The sequence below is a fragment of the Heptranchias perlo genome, chromosome 10, assembly GCF_035084215.1.
Source record: "Heptranchias perlo isolate sHepPer1 chromosome 10, sHepPer1.hap1, whole genome shotgun sequence".
NCBI classification, from domain to species: domain Eukaryota; kingdom Metazoa; phylum Chordata; class Chondrichthyes; order Hexanchiformes; family Hexanchidae; genus Heptranchias; species Heptranchias perlo.
Genome location: NC_090334.1, coordinates 5,300,240 through 5,317,599, shown reverse-complemented (window position 1 = coordinate 5,317,599; position 17,360 = coordinate 5,300,240). Strand labels below are relative to the sequence as shown.

Below are 17,360 nucleotides of genomic sequence, written 5' to 3'. Positions count from 1 at the left end.
CCTAGAGACACAGTCAGTTATTTCAGATCTGCACCTCATCTCCCCACCATCTCCCTCACTCTCTCCACAAACATATTCAGTTGTTGACCTTATTTATATTGTCCCTTTCACTTTCCTTCCTTGTTATTTATTCCACAACTCCATTCCTGTTGAATGAAAAAGTCCCACACCTTCCCTTCTAACTCCTCACATCCTCATTTTAACGTTGTGCTCAGTTTCCCCACCCCACCTTTCTTAATATACCTCAATGTCGAAAGCTTCAGTGAGATCACCTTTAACAAGTGAAGTCCGACTTCTTCACCTTTCCTCTGATCTGGGATCCTTAATATCTGGTGATCACCCTTGTTGCCCCCTCCTCTCCCATTTAAGTGCAGTACTCCGCTTACTGTGATGAGGTGACTAGAACTGCACGTGTATAAAACTGCATAATGGGTTGTAAATGGCACTTTCAGATTGAGAAATGTAAGGAAGTACATACTGGTACTGATAGCAGTAAATCTGATTGCAAAGTGAAGGGAGCATTCGCGGGTTCACACACCAAGAATGGGGTCTAGGGTGAGGTAGTAGCTGGAGTACCAATGGACCCCGTACCTCAACAGGCGTCAAAACATTCAGGGAGGTGAAGTTCAAGAAAAAATAAAATGAAGAGACCGGAGGAAGGGAAGATGGTGTCAGCAGCAGTGCTTGTGTTTGATCTCCTCACTCCTACATTAACTCTGTGCAACGAATGAAACGCCCCTGACATTTGCAGTCTTTACCATTGCCGTATTTTTTTTGCAGTATTATAATGTGTTAACTGAAAACTTTGAATAAAAAATGACAAAGCCAAGCAGCCTGAAATTGCCTTGGACCTGCTGCCTCTCCCAGTTTCAACAGTGGTGCCTGCTGCATGTAGAATCAATATGTGGGGTATTTTAAACAAGAGTGTTTTCCTGGGCGATCTCGGTACGAACTATGATCCCTCAGGTCCATGTTGGAAGTTTAAATCCCCGTTCTCATTAATTTACAAATATCTCCAGCTGCTGGATTTATGCACCAGTAAGGCAACTGTGCTACAAACAGCCATTTCCAAACCTCCAGACCCACAAAGTTCAAACAGGAAAAGCCAACGAGTCAGAAATATCAGCACAAATGGAAGCCGGGTTCATGGGTCAGTTTCTAGGACTTGCTGGCTGCATATGGGTCTTAGTTTGGGGAATGCTTAAAAAGTCATTCTTCAGGGCAGCAAAAGGAAAGTTAACTATGGGGAATGAAAGCTGAAAATTCCGGAAGTGTACTACAGGTCCATCAGCGTCTGAAAGAGAAACAGGTGGGGACACTTTGTCAGAACACTAGCCTGTCTCTCTTGGAATTGCTGACTGACGTGTGTATTTTCTCAACTCTTAACTCCTGGACTCGAGCACACAATCCCGGCTGATGCTTCAATTCAGTATTGAGGGAGAGCTGCATTGTTGGAGAGTGTCATCTTCAAAGGCCCTGTCTGCTTGTTTGGGTGCACATAAAAGATCCTGTGGCACTCTTCGATGAGCAGGGGAGTACTGCCAGTGCCAAGATTTCTCCCTTAATTAACATCTCCAAAAACAGATTGCCATGTCATTTATCTCATTTGCTATTTGTGGGACCTTGCTGTGCACAAATTGGCAGCTCTGTTTTCCTCCGTACAAACAATGGCTACACTTCAAAAGCACTTCATTAGCTGTGAAGTGCATTGAGATATCCTGAGGACGTGAAAGGTGCTATATAAATGCAAGTTCTTTCTTTAACAGATGTGGAGTGTGATAGATTGACTGCCATTACGGGGGAATCTTGTTCTAAAGTTTGGAGCTGACAGAAGTAAAAAGTCCAACATTGCTAGTCTATGATTCGCTGAAGCAAGGTTATTTTTTGAGCAACAAGGCGCACTCTGTAACGTTTTGTTCCTGTGGTAGTGATGTGATTCAGACACCATCTGATCTTTGATGGGAGGTATAAAGTGATGGGGCTCAGCCACAGTCAAGAATGTGGGAATCTTCCCACTCTTGTGTCATGAAGTCAACAGCTTTGAATCCTCCTGCTCTGACGTTTGTTAAATGAGCACGACCTGTATAATTTTATAAACCCCTTGCGCCTGATCTAATGAGCGGGAAAATCAGAGCTCGGTATTTGAAAGCCGGTGGTTGAATTCTTACTTTTTCATTCTCACACCATCCAACACCCTCCCACTGAGGTCAGCAGCATTAAATCAAACTGCATTTTTCCTTTCCCAGCCACTTTCTATAGTTAATTTTCCTGCAGTGTAAACATCCAGAGATTTGTGATAATACATTAATTCATGTTTCCAGTCCTTATCTGTCCCTGGGGAAGTGGCCCGCCAGTATGAAATGAACCCCACCTACACTGCAGCTCCTGCTGGCCTCATCCCAGCTGCCAAAAATATGAGCCATCCTGCCCCACTACAGCCTGCTTTGCCCCATCGCACCGTGTGAAAGTTCTAGACTGGCATCAAAATCATTCTCCGCACAGCGAGGGCAAAATATTCCTACAAGAAACAGAGTATTGCTGCTGTCTGTGAGTTACCCCAGAGTACAGGAGGTTCCCTCTCCATGATGTGGCATCCCTTTCATTTCTAAAGACACTTGCCTATGTTTTTCCAAGCTAATAAAAGTAGCATATTTTCTGCTGCTTCAGATAGCCCCATTGACTGTTGATGTGTGCTGGGATCTACCAGTAATGCAGGCTTCCTGTATAAAACGCACCTCCAGGTGTGGTTTAAAGAAACTTGTGATAAGACACCATATAAATACATGTGCCAGAAGCTCTCTAAAGCACTTTGCATACCGCGATGCTCATGGATAGTGAAGGCTGATATTTGTTAGTTATAAAATGAATGTGACATCTACTGTGTTAGATGTTCTTCTGCAGCTGGGTTACTCTCCCTTACTTTAACCAAGAGCCTGTTTAACCTGCTGGTTTTCTGCTTTCCCCTTGCCAATTGAGAGTGCATGAAGTTACCAGCTGATAATGGTCAATTGGCACTTTGAGTAGAATTCAGTTTTTAGCCAGCACTCAGAGATTAGCAAGGGACACATGATAACCTCCTGCAGCAGGGGAAAGACGGGATACCGGTACTTTAAGCTGGATCCTGATGAAAATGAGTGCAGATGAGGGGGAGACAAACACACCTGAAGATTGTAACTAACACTATCTTTAGTGCATGAAAAACTCAAGTCCCCAGTCACATGCAATACATCAACTGTCATCACCTCATCCTCAAAAAAATAAAACAGCAGGGAGGGGTCAAAGCTTTTTGTCTTCACCCCTCCTTTCTTTCCAACGTATCTAGCCGTCATTTCCTCTCCTCGATAATGCGATTGCCACCCAGCTCCATGCTCATCATCAAAATCCACACACTCAATCCCTACAACCTGGGTTCTACCCTGCCCACTGCATTGAAATAGCTTCAGAATCATTTTTACAGCACAGAAGGAGGTAGTTTGTGTCTGTGCCTTCTCTCTGAAAGAGCTATCCCCTAGTCCCATTTGCCTGCCCTTTTAATTTTTTTGCTTTTAACTATTTAACCCCATCCCTTTTAAAAGCTATAATGGGTTCTGCAGTTTTTAGTCATGCAGTGCAGGGTATTATTTCACTGGCCTCAGCGCCATTGGCTACAGAGGGGGAAATTAGCCAGGGGTCCTGCAGTTTATCGATACCCAGCGACTCCATGTTGGAAAGTGTTTTGGGGGCGTGGGGCAGGGGCAGGATCAGGATTGGATGTGATAGCTCTATTGACAAATGTCCTGCCAACGTTCATTGCCTAAGTTCACACAATATCTAGTTAACGTCTGTGGAGACATACCCCAGCAAGGGTCAGTGCCTTGAGGAGAGAAAATTGGGGGAGTGGGGTGGTGATGAAGGAACTTGAAGTCTGAGTACTTAGGATTTTGAAAAAAAATTCAATATCTCTGTTTATTTCAGACAAAGAAAGCCTGATCACAGACAGCGGGAAGCTGCACACACTCGACATCCTTCTGACACGCCTGAAAGCCCAGGGTCATCGTGTACTCATTTACTCCCAGATGACACGCATGATCGATCTGCTGGAGGTAAGAAATGAACTGGTCTTTAATGAATGAAATGTTATTGTTCAGATTACAAAAAGAAATACTCAACAGAATTGTGACAAAAATGATGCATTTAGTCTGGGATTTGGTTTGGTGGTCGCTCCTTTAAAACTTGGTCATTGTACAGAGAGCGCCGATGGAAGCCAAAAGCCTATCCCAACACACTGTTGTAACGTTTGTTATAATCTCCCTGGCAACAGGCTTGAGCGGGAGACTCACACAATTTTCAAATCTATACAGACTCTTGAACTGATGCAGCTTGTTTTTGGATGACAATTCCTCTTTGAATTTGAGTGGCTTGCTTTCAAAATCTATTCAGTCCTAGGAGCTTTCTCCAGGATATAAAAAAAACAATTCCAGTCAAAATAATGAGTTGATCGTTGGAAAATCTCATGAGAAGGGACAATTCGAAAATCTCAGAGAAGCCAAGAGGCTATTTGGAAAATCTCAGCAGAGACAGGTTCGTATTCCTGAAAGGAAAGGGAAATACTGTGTGCATGCGAAGATTATCTGCAGACGGCTTAGTTCTAGAATGGTTCCTGTGGATTGGAAGGTGGCAAATGTAACCCTGCTATTCAAGAAAGGAGGGAGAGAGAAAACAGGGAACGACAGGCCAGTTAGCCTGACATCAGTAGTAGGGAAAATGTTAGAATCTATTATTAAGGATGTAGTAACGGGGCACTTTGCCTAATCATATTATGATTTTCTGAGTCAGCATAGTTTTATGAAAGGGAAATCGTGTTTGACAAATCTATTAGAATTTTTTGAGGGTGTAACTAGCAGGGTAGATAAGGGGGAACCAGTGGATGTAGTATATTTAGATTTTCAAAAGGCATTCGATAGGGCACACAAGAGGTTGTTACACAAGATTAGAGCTCATGGGTTTGGGGATTGGGTAAAGGACAGAAAACAGAGAGTAGGAATAAACAGGTCATTCTCAGGTTGGCAAGTTGTAACTAGTGGGGTGCCGCAAGGATCAGTGCTTGGGCCTCAGCTATTTACAATCCATATCAATGACTTAGATGAAGGGACTGAGTGTTATGTATCCAAGTTTGCTGACGATACAAAGCTAGGTGGGAAAGTAACCTGTGAGGAGGACGCAAAGAGTCTGCAAAGCGATATAGACAGATTAAGTGAGTGGGTGAGAAGGTGGTTGATGGAGTATAATTTGAGGAAATGAGAAATTATCCACTTTGGAAGGAAGAATAGAAAAGCAGAATATTTTTTAAAAGGTGTGAGATTGAGAAATGATTATAGCCAGAGGGATTTGGGTGTCCTTGTACACGAATCACAAAGCTAATATGCAGGTACAACAAGCAATTAGGAAGGCAAATAGCATGTTGGCGTTTATTGCAAGGGGGTTGGAGTATAAGAGTAAGGAGGTCTTGCTGCCATTATATAGGGATCTGGTGAGACTTCACCTGGAGTACTGTGTACAGTTTGATCTCCTTACCAATGGAAGGATATACTTGCCTTAAAGAGGATGCAACGAAGGTTCACTAGATTGATTCCTGGGTTAAGAGGGTAGTCCTAGGAGGAGAGATTGAATTGAATGGGCCTATATTCCCTGGAGTTTAAAAGAATGAGAGGTGATCTCATGGAAACATATAAAATTCTGAGAGGGCTTGACAGGGTAGATACAGAGAGGCTGTTTCCCCTGACTGGAGAGTCTATAACTAGGGGTTACAGTATCAAGACAAGGGGGCAGCCATTTAGGTCCAAGATGAGGAAAAGAAATTTCACTCGGGGTTGTGAATCTTTGGAATTCTCTACCCCAGAGGACTGTGGATGCTCAGTCGTTGAGTATATTCAAGACTGAGATAGATGGACATTTGGAAACTAAGAGGATTGAGGGATATGGAGATCGGGCGGGAAAGTGGAGTTGAGGTAGAAGATCAGCCATGATCTCATTGAATGGCGGAGCAGGCTCGAGGGGCCTTATGGCCTACTCCTGCACCTGTTTCTTACGTTCTCAGATGAATGCCCAGCAGCTAATGTGTGGCGCCGTGATCATATAGTGGTTTGTACTCTGTTGTGAATGCAGCAACCTTGGCTCTTATCCGAGTCACTGCACAGCTTGCTTTATTTCTTATCACTGTAAAAGAGGAGATAGTAGAGAAATTGGATAGGATAAATAGATACTTAAAAGTTTGGCCGTACTCAAAGTAGAAAAATCACCTGGTCTGGATGCAATGCATCCTAGGTTACTGAGGGAAGTAAGAGTGGAAATTGAGGTGGCTCTGGCCACAATCTTCCAATCCTCCTTGGATATTGGAGTGGTGTCAGAGGACTGGAGGATTACAAATGTTACACCACGGTTCAAAAAAGGGGAGAGCGATAAACTCATCAACTATAGGCCAGTCAGTCTAACATCGGTGGTGGGGAAACTTTTGGAGACAATAATCCGAGACAAAATTAATTGGCACTTGGAAAAGTATGGGTTAATAAATGAAAGTCAGCACGACTTGTTAAAGGAAAATCATGTTTGACTAACTTGATTGAGTTCTTTGATGAAGTAACGGAGAGGGTTGATGATGGTAGTGTGATTAATGTTGTGTATATGGACTTTCAAAAGGCTTACATAAAGTACACATAATAAACTTGTTAGCAAAATTGAAGCCCATGGGATTAAAGGATATGAATTTGGCTATGGGTCAGAAAGCAGAGAGTTTTTTAGACTGGAAGGAAGTGTGCAGTGGTGTCCCTCAGGGGTCAGTAATAGGACCACTGCTCTTTTTGATTCATTCTCATGATCTGGACTTTGTACACAGGGTATAATTTCAAAGTTTGCAGATGACATGAAACTCTGAATTATAGTAATCAGTGAGGAGGATAGTAACAGACTTCAGGAGGACATAGACAGACTGGTGAAATGGGCAGACACAAGGCAGATTAAATTTAACGCAGAGAAGTCTAAAGTATTCATTTTGGTAGGAAGAATGAGGAGAGGCAATATAAAGTGAATGGTACATTTTTAAAGGGGATGCAGGAACAGAGAGACCTGGGTATGCACGTGTACAAGTCTTTGAAGGTGGCAGGACAAGTTGAGAAGGCTTTTAAAAAGCCACATGGGATCCTTGGCTTTATAAGTAGAGGCATAGAGTACAAAAGCAAAGAAGTTATGCTAAACCTTTATAAAACACTGGTTAGGCCCCAGCTGGAGTATTGTGTACAATTCTGGGCACCACACTTTAGGAAGGATGTCAAGGCCTTGGAGAGGGTGCAGAAGAGATTTACTAGAATCATGGATGAACGATTTCAGTTATGTGGATAGACTGGATAATCTGGGATTGTTCTCCTTATAACCGAGAAGGTTAAGGGGAGATTTGATAGAGGTGTTCTAAATCATGAAGTGTATTGATAGTAAATAAGGAGAAACCGTTTCCATTGGCAGAAGGGTCGGTAGCCAGAGGATACAGATTTAAGGTAATTGGCAAAAGAACCAGAAATTACATGAAGAAATTTTTTTACGCAGCGAGATGTTATGATCTGGAATGCGCTGCCTGAAAGGGTGGTGGAAGCAGATTCAATAATAATGTTCAAAAGGGAACTGGATAAATACTTGAAGGGGAAAGATTTCTAGGGCTGTGGGGAAAGAGCAGAGGAATGGGACTAATTGGATGCCTCTTTCAAAGAGCCGGCACTGGCATGATGGGCTTCCTTCTGTGATGTATGATTCTGTGAACACAAATGCAGGCCGGTACTCAGCTCAGACACAGGCTGGTACGTGGGTCAGTGTGTATGACATCAGTGTCATAGAGCAGGATCTCCACTTGTAACACCTGTACTTCAAACCTCTCTCACATTCTTATTCATTGGGACAGTCAGCTTAGTGATGGCCTTTTCACTGGAAAAGATGCTATTATTGAGCTTTGGAGCAGAGATCAAAACAGTTCAAGGCTTGTTTGATTTCTGATGTTCACTGGTGACAGTGGACGGCCGATCCATCTATACAGAGTCCTAGCACCTCGGTACCCAGAATTTAGGAATCTTCTCGGTCATGAGGAGAGCCGAGGCCCGTGAGAGATGGTGACACGCGATCCACCAATCAACACTCCAAAGGAGCATCCTACAGTGACTGATAACTGAATGTTGCCACGAGGGATGGCTTGGGGACAGAAAACAAAGAGTGGGAGTAAATGGATGTTTCCGGACTGTGGGATGTGGGTCGTGATCTCCCATTTATCATTTATTTATGATTGATATGGAGGTTTGCTGCTGATACCAAATTAGGGGGCAGGGCGAACTGAGAAGAATGTGGGATTTTACAGGTGGAAGCAGGTTGGGGAGTGGGCAGAGAGGAGGCAACTGCAGTTCATTGCAGAGAGGTGTGAAGTATATTTACTGAAAAAGATCAATGAAGGAGCGTACCCGAATCAGTAAGATCCTTAACAGAGTGGGGGGGACAGATTGAGGAGAGCAGATACATAGATCTCCAAAGGTGGGAGTGTCGGGATAAAAAGTAAATGGGATTCTGTGTTTTATTACATAGGGACCTCACGAGGGGACCGTGCTGCAGTGTTGTGCTGGGACTTTAATGCCAGCACTTCTATTTTTTGTGTTACTAATGGAATTTCAGTCAGGTGTAATGGTGGATGTGTGAAATGTTATACTGCATCACAACCAACAGTACAGTGATCGATTCTGTCCTTCCAAACCTGGGTTGTGTCCATGGAGAATGTTCTGAGCTGTATAACACTGGGATGAAATACTGGTGGCAACAGGTAGTGACTGGGGAGAGCAATTTGAGGGAATCAATTATATCGCACAAGAAACATGATAGATTTTATGACTGTGCAATCCCAGCATGGAGCTTTAGGCGGGGGAGCACGTATCATGAATTCTGGCGTGGAAGACAGCAGACCCTGAAGGATTTTCCGGATCGCATGTCCTGTGGTGTCCCCTGACCCCCCGGTGAATTCCTGATAAGAGCTCCCCCTCGTGAAGCTCCGCACTGGAGTGCACAATTGTAAAGTCTACTCTTTTATTGTCTTAAATAAGCTTTGTTCTGATCCAGTATTAATCCAACACTGTCTTGCAGTGCATGTTGTAGCCAGATGGCACACTTCCCCTGCTAGCAGTGAGCTGCTGCTTTCTGCTGGTCCATTTTCAATTCTTGTGCAGGCCCAGTGATGAGCTGCTGCAGATTCATACAAGACCTTTGCAGCAAGGAGAAAGGTTGCATAGCAGGGGATGGTTAGAAAACCCTTGGGCTGCTACCGGTGATGTTCATTTATTAGACCGTACGTAAATGAGTAAAACCCCAAATTGCACAGTGTTGCTTCTTTACTTGATTGGTTAAACCACAAAATTTCACCCAGTTTCTGGTTTTACCTGATTACAGGGAGCCTGGTATATCTGACCATCACATACCCACCAAATCATCTGTCTCAGTCACAAGATTCCCCCTGTATGTTACATGAATTTTTCAATCTCTAATGCTATCTAACATCAGGCAGCATTCCTGTAATCTACAGAAATCTGATAAAACATGAAATACACAGCTGGTGAGTATCAGATAGAGAAACTACAGTTAATAAGTGTGGATAGTTGGTCAGAATCGATCTACGGTTCTTTCTCCCTTACAGTATCTCACTCTTTTTCTGTCTCTTGCTCTCTCCCCCTTTCGCTCACGGAATTGCGTATTTTCAGTTTTTATTGTATCTGGATTATATTGTGCTTCCTTTTCAAAGCAAATTGTTTTAACAAGCCCCTGAGAGATGGCGTGTGCTCACTTATCCGATCTTGTGGTGTGTGTAATCTTACCTTGCTCCCAGCAGGCCTGGTTTTGTGACGTTCCACTGTACAGCTTTTAATTAGTGGCTCCTACTAATTGTCGACACCCGTCTCCTGGTTAGCACAAATTAACAAATTATCTGCTTTAAACTGAGTTCATGATATCGGAGACAAGTCCAATCCTGTCCTTTTCTAATGGAAGGCTAACTTAATTTTTAAAAAATGGGCTCGTGGCTTGGCATTGTCTATGTATAACAGAGAATGTGGGTAATACACTGCAGGTCCATCAGTGTGTGAAGTGTCAGCGGGTTTTTTCTCAGCTGGTGACAGATCAGCTGTGTATTTCCAACATTTTATCTTCTTATCCTTGATCTCTGTCATGGTTTTCCTTTTCACACTCCCTCCACGCTGTTCATCTTGTGTGCGTGTGTTTTGGAACATGTTAAAGGCGCTATATAAATGCAAGTTGTTGTATATCGCATGTCTGTACGCTCCATTTAAAAAGCCCGTGTATGTTTGTAACTCTAATGTAAGGCCAGATAGCAATTTACAGCAATGTTCTGTCTGAAGTTGGCTGCTCAGTACATTTACTGTCGACACCACACAAGGGTGTTGGGCTGTCTGCTTACTGTATGACTTGGTTTTATGTGATGGTCTGGTTGAGGAAATACCAGTGGTAAGTAACACTTCCGGATTACGCCAGCTGTCCATCTGCACTGAATTTGCTGGTGGGTGATAAATCAGGGCCAAGCTGTTGACCTGACAACAGGACACGGTCCCTCTGGCCTGGTATAATCTGTGTTACTGCCACCTCTGAGTTATAGGGACCACAAGCATCAGAGAACAAGACAAGAAAGCAATCTCTGGGTTCACACCCTGTGCAGATTCATACACTTCAGACTGAAATGATGCTGGACAGTTGATGATCAGAGTCATGTGCCATGGCTGTGCTGAGACTCGGTGCAGTCTGCATTGACTATATCATTTGCGCTCCAGTGAACGACAGTTGCCCAATTAAACTGGGTGCCTTCAGAGGGACAGCTCCACATTCAGATGGTTTACTTCTTTGTCTTTGTGTTTAGCACCATAGAGATTTAGTGCACAGGAGACCATTCGGCCCATTGCGTCTGTGCTGGCTCTCCGTTAGAGAAATGTAAAACTAATCCCACTGTCCCGCTCTCTCCCCATGGCCCTCTATTGATCCCAAACTAATACCACTGCCCTGTTGTTTCCCCACAGTTCTGTTTCTTCCTCTGCTTCAAATATTTATCCACTTTTCCCTTAAAAGATGGAATCTTATAATCTTACAGCACAGAGGGAGGCCATTCGGCCCATCGTGCCTGTGTCAGCTCTTTAAAAGAGCAGAACAATTTAGTCCCACTCCCCAGCTTTTCCTCCATAACCCTGCAAATTAGTCCTCTTCAAGTACATGTCCTATTGCCTTTTGAAAGTTCCTGTGGAATCTGTTTCCACCACCCTTTCTGGTAGCGTGTTCCAGATCTTAACCATCTGTGTGAAAAAATTTCTCCTCAATTCCCCTCTAGTTCTTTTGCCAGTTATTTTCGATCTATGACCTCTGGTTACCGACCCTCTTGCTAGTAGAAGATGTAATTGTCTCTGCAGCAACAACTCCCTGTGGCAAAGCATTCAACAACCCTCTGCATAAAAAAATTTCTTCTAACCTCTTTCCTGACTCTTAGTGACAATTTTAAATTGATAACCCCTTGTCTCTGACTCCCCAACCAGAGGAAATAGTAGTTTGCTGTTCACGCTATCAAAACTCTTATTATTTTAAAAACCTCCATTAAATCTCCTCTTTGCCTTGTTTTTTTAAGTCCGTTTATTAAAATTCGATCCAGTATTGATTTTGAAAGTTACAGGCTAATTATTCATGCCATTAGTTATAGTCCGAGACACTCATCATTTCAGTACACCATATTAAAATGCTGTTGAGCAGTAGCCAGCTACATTGTTAGCTTTCTTTTATTGGGTAACAGGTTGGGCTCCTTTCAAAACAGCCCAGCTGATTTATTCCAGGACTGCGAATTCTCTCTGTGATAAAGGGTGGAGGAGAGTGTTGGAGGGGCAGCACTTGATGTTCAAAGTCTTCCCCTGTTGTATATGGGAGAAATAGTTTTAGGGATACTGTGATGTCTTTAAGCACGGGTCCATTTGCTGCAAAGCTTTTCCTTGATGTTGCTGATATAAAATGGCATGTAAGAACATAAGAAATAGGAGCAGGAATAGGCCTTGGAGCCTGCTCCGCCATTCAATAAGATCATGGCTGATCTTCGAATCCAACTCCATTTTCCCGCCCGATCCCCATATCCCTAGATTCCCTTAGAGTCCAAAAATCTATCCATCTCAGCCTTGAATATATTCAGTGACTCACCATCCACAGCCCTCTGGGGTAGAGAATTCCAAAGATTCACAACCCTCTGAGTGAAGAAATTCCTCCTCATCTCAGTCCTAAATGTCCAACACCTTAACCTGAGACTATGCCCCTTAGTTCTAGACTCTCCAGCCAGGGGAAGCAGCCTCTCAGAATCTTATATGTTTCAATGAGATCACCTCTCATTCTTCTAAACTTCAGACAGTATAGGCCCATTCTACTTGATCTCTCCTCATAGGACAACCCTCTCATCCCAGTAGTCAATCTAGTGAACCTTTGTTGCACTGCCTCTAAGGTGAGTATATCCTTCCTTAGATAAGGAGACCAAAACTGTACACAGTACTCCAGGTGTGGTTTCAGCAAGGCTTCCTTACTCTTGTACTCCAACCCCCTTGAAATAAAGGCCAACAATCCATTTGCCTTCCTAACTGCTTGCTGCACCTGCATACTAACTTTTTGTGTTTCTTGTATGAGGACACCCAAGTCTCTTTTCATACCAACATTTAATAGTTCCTCACCATTTTAAAAATATTCTGTTTTTCTATTCTTCCTACCAAAGTGAATAACCTCACATTTCCCCTCATTATACTCCATCTGCCACCTTCTTGCCCACTCACTTAACCTTTGCAGACTCTTTGTGTCCTCCTCACAGCTTACTTTCCCACCTAGCTTTGTATCGTCAGCAAACTTGAATACATTACACTCGGCCCCTTCATCCAAGTTCATCTGTCAGAGAAGCCCCACCACCAGTACTGGGGGTTGGGGTTTTGGATTATGCATGTGAGGGAACTATGTTAGAGGCTGAATTTTAAGGAGGTGGCAGCTCTGAATCAGCTCTTGAGTTAGTTCAGTGCTGCGGCTGAGAGTTGCCTCCTTGTCTGTGACACCTTGAAGCAGCCAGTGAGAGGTTTTTAAGTAAGTTCAGAATACTCTCAGGGCAATACTTCATTCATTCAGTATAGACTTGAGAGAGAAGGTTCCTCCCGCTCCCCACCCCTCGGCCTCCTCCCCTATAAAGGGACAGTTATTAATGGTGACCTGGCAGGTGTGAAACAGCCAGTAAAAGCCCACTAAAGGAGCTGCTTGTAACTATACACAGATAAAAGTTCCCACTGTGTAAGAAGTTCTTGCTGTGCCACGTTCCTGCATGACTCACTGGAATTTAATCCAGGAAAGGCTTGAGGTTCCAAGTGTGATGAAAAGCATGAAGTTTCATAATACTGGGTACTGAAATAACTGGGAGTGGGAGGATCCTCGGGTACTTGCTGGGTATATATTCCATTATAGTGAACCCCTAACCAGCATCGTGAATAAGAAATAAGAGCAGGAGTCGGCCATATGGCCCCTCGAGCCTACTCCACCATTCAATAAGATGATGGCTGATCTTCAACCTCAACTCCATTTTCCCGCCCGATCCCCATATCCCTTGATTCCCTTAGGATTCACTGTAGTGGAATATATACCAACAGGCACCATGAATAACTGGGAGCATGAGTGTCCTTGTGTACTCGCTGGGTATATATTCCACTACAGTGAACCCTAACAAGCACCATGAATAACTGGGAGTGGGAGTGTCCTTGTGTACTCGCTGGGTATATATTCCACTACAGTGAACCCTAACAAGCACCATGAATAACTGGGAGTGGGAGCGCCCTAGGGTACTCGCTGGGTATATATTCCACTACAGTGAACCCTAACAAGCACCATGAATAACTGGGAGTGGGAGCGCCCTAGGGTACTCGCTGGGTATATATTCCACTACAGTGAACCCTAACAAGCACCATGAATAACTGGGAGTGGGAGCGCCCTAGGGTACTCGCTGGGTATATATTCCACTACAGTGAACCCTAACAAGCACCATGAATAACTGGGAGTGGGAGCGCCCTAGGGTACTCGCTAGGTATATATTCCACTTCAGTGAACCCTAACAAGCACCATGAATAACTGGGAGTGGGAGCGCCCTAGGGTACTCGCTAGGTATATATTCCACTTCAGTGAACCCTAACAAGCACCATGAATAACTGGGAGTGGGAGCGCCCTAGGGTACTCGCTGGGTATATATTCCACTACAGTGAACCCTAACAAGCACCATGAATAACTGGGAGTGGGAGTGCCCTAGGGTACTCGTTGGGTATATATTCCACTACAGTGAACCCTAACAAGCACCATGAATAACTGGGAGTGGGAGCGCCCTAGGGTACTCGCTGGGTATATATTCCACTACAGTGAACCCTAACAAGCACCATGAATAACTGGGAGTGGGAGCGCCCTCGGGTACTCGCTGGGTATATATTCCACTACAGTGAACCCTAACAAGCACCATGAATAACTGGGAGTGGGAGCGCCCTAGGGTACTCGCTGGGTATATATTCCACTTCAGTGAACCCTAACAAGCACCATGAATAACTGGGAGTGGGAGCGCCCTCGGGTACTCGCTGGGTATATATTCCACTACAGTGAACCCTGGTGGGATTATCAAATGAAATTCATTATTTTGCGTCAATGTACAAATTGCAGCAATAGATGGAAACAATCTGCAAGTCCATCAACATCTGAAACAAAAGGCCCGTTAACGTTTTTTACGCCTTTTTCATCGTTCAGATGTGGGGTCGCTGCCTGAAACGCCAGCCTGTAACTCACTCCCAGGTATCTTTTTTAAATAACAGTTCACGTGGGATGAAAAGGACTGAGTGGTTCAGCTGATCTAAGTCTGATGTGTAAACACAATGGCCCAGAATTTGCTGTAGCAGAGCAACAAACAGCGCCCTCCATTAGTTAGACCTGCCCTTACCCGTTTAATCTCGATGATATTTTGCGCTGCAAGTTGCTGAAAGTGGGAGATGGAGACGGCGTGGCGCCCCCTACAGGGCATCTGGGACCTGAGTGAACAGGGCAGGCACCTGGGTATCTCCTTAACCAATCAGATTGAAGGATTGGGAAATTAACAGCGCAAGGACTGAGAAGTGTAAATTAGAGTGGGTGAATTTAATGTCAAATCAGGCACAGAAAGAGAAATAAAAAGGGAAGAAAGATTAGATTAAGAGAGAGAAAAAAGATAAAGAAAAGGTTTTTAAAAATTAATTTAATTGTTTTTAAATCTCAAACAACATTTAAATGCGGATGGAATGTGACTCCACACTGTAACAGTTAATTTTCAGTGCCAGAGAGGTTGTTTGGCAGTAATAAACACTTATCATGCCTTTAAAAAGGGTACTTAGACTGAAATGGACAAGCCCTAACTTTCTGTGACGAGTTTAGTTCGTATCTAATGCGCAAACTTCAAAGAACCATTGAAATTTACAGCAGAGAAGGAGGCCATTCGGCCCATCATGTCTGTGCCGGCTTAAAAAGAACTATCCAGCCTAATCCCACTTGCCAGCTCTTGGTCCATAACCTTGCAGGTTACGGCACCTCAAATGCACATCCAAGTACCCTTTAAATGAGTTGAGGGTTTCTGCCTCTACCACCCTTTCAGGCAGTGAGTTCCAGACGCCCACCACACTCTGGGTGAAATAATTTCTCCTCAACTCCCCTCTAATCCTTCTACCAATCAATTTAAATCTATCTAGAGGTTATTGATCTGTCTGCTAAGGGAAATAGGTCCTTCCTATCCACTCTATCTAGGCCCCTCATAATTTTATACACCTCAATCAAATCTCCCCTCAGCCTCCTCTGTTCCAAAGAAAACAACCCCAGCCTATCCAATCTTTCCTCATAGCTAAAATTCTTCAGTCCTGGCAACATCCTCATAATTCTCCCCTGTACCCTCTCTAGTGCAATTACATCCTTCCTGTAATGTGGTGACCAGAACTGTACGCAGTACTCAAGCTGTGGCCTAATGAGTGTTTTATACGGCTCTAGCATAACCTTCCCGCTCTTCTTATATTCTGTGCCTCGGCTAATAAAGAAAAGTATCCCGTATGCCTTCATAACCACCTTATCTACCTGTCCTACTACCTTCAGGGATCTGTGGATATGCACGCCAAGGTCCCTCTGTTCCTCTACACGTCTCCATATCCTCCCATTTATTGTGTATTCCCTTGCCTTGTTTGCCCTCCCCAAATGCATTACCTCACACTCCTCCGGATTGAATTCCATTTGCCACTTTTCTGCCCACCTGACCAGTCCATTGATATCTTCCTGCAGTCAACAGCTTTCCTCCTCACTATCAACCACACAGCCAATTTTTGTATCATCTTCAAACTTTTTAATCATGCCCCCTACATTTAAGTCTAAATGATTGATATATACCACAAAGAGCAAGGGACCTCGTACTGAGCCCTGCGGAACCCCACTGGAAACAGCCTTCCAGTAACAAAACACTCGTCAACCATTGCCCTTTGCTTCCTGCCACGGAGACAATTTTGGATCCAACTTGCCATCTTCCCTTGGATCCCATGGGATTTTACTTCTACTTCACACTGTTCAATGCATTTGAATGGTGAGGCAGACAGCGAGATGCCGTTTTCAGGAACCTAACGGCGAGTGGTGCATCTCGGACAGCAACTTCCGGATTTTCATGTTTAACCTCTCATTTGCCCTCACCTGAAGTTGCTGTGCGATTTGCGCATAAATAACAGTGAGTGCCATTAGTCTCACCGTTAGTTTGACAGCAAATTCTGGCCCAATGTATCTTTTCTGCTCAGGGAGTTGGAGACTAACAAATTCCTATCCAAAAGATTTTTTGTAATATTTAGCACAGGAAAATCTAGATAAACAACAAAAATCATAGGTACGCAGGCTGAATTCAATGGAATATCAATCAGTGTGACCTTTTTCTAATCCAGCTTTAGATGTAAATCTTCTGATTTCCTATAGATAACATGTTTGTCAACAGAAACAGCAGATCAACAACCTCAGAATCCTTCTCCTCTGGTGAGAAGCCTGTATATTGTATTTAGAGATACACGGCAGAGATTAGCAGTGACTGTATGACTCTGATCTATTGCGAACTGCCTGTGTGTACTATATGTACCAACACATGGCGGAGATCGGCAGTGACTGTATAACTCTGATCTTTTGTGAACAGCCTGTGTGTACTATATGTACCAACACATGGCGGAGATCAGCAATGACTGTATGACTCTGATCTATTGTGAACAGCCTGTGTGTACTATATGTACCAACACATG

At 43.8% G+C, this 17,360-nt stretch overlaps 1 protein-coding gene and 1 long non-coding RNA gene across 4 annotated transcripts in view; one reads left to right on the top strand and one right to left on the bottom strand.

The window, feature by feature from the left end:
* Positions 1–17,360, top strand: part of ino80 (INO80 complex ATPase subunit) — a 216,394-nt gene that overhangs the window by 154,987 nt on the left and 44,047 nt on the right. For both annotated transcript variants that reach the window (XM_067991159.1, XM_067991158.1), the window contains exon 27: positions 3,955–4,082. In XM_067991159.1, coding sequence (XP_067847260.1) covers positions 3,955–4,082 — 128 coding nt within the window. The remainder of the gene's footprint in view (positions 1–3,954; positions 4,083–17,360) is intronic.
* The window catches only part of LOC137326244 (uncharacterized), a 35,789-nt gene continuing 22,345 nt past the window's right edge, over positions 3,917–17,360 (bottom strand). For both annotated transcript variants that reach the window (XR_010964147.1, XR_010964146.1), the window contains one exon: positions 3,917–4,076. This is a non-coding gene — a long non-coding RNA (uncharacterized lncRNA). The remainder of the gene's footprint in view (positions 4,077–17,360) is intronic.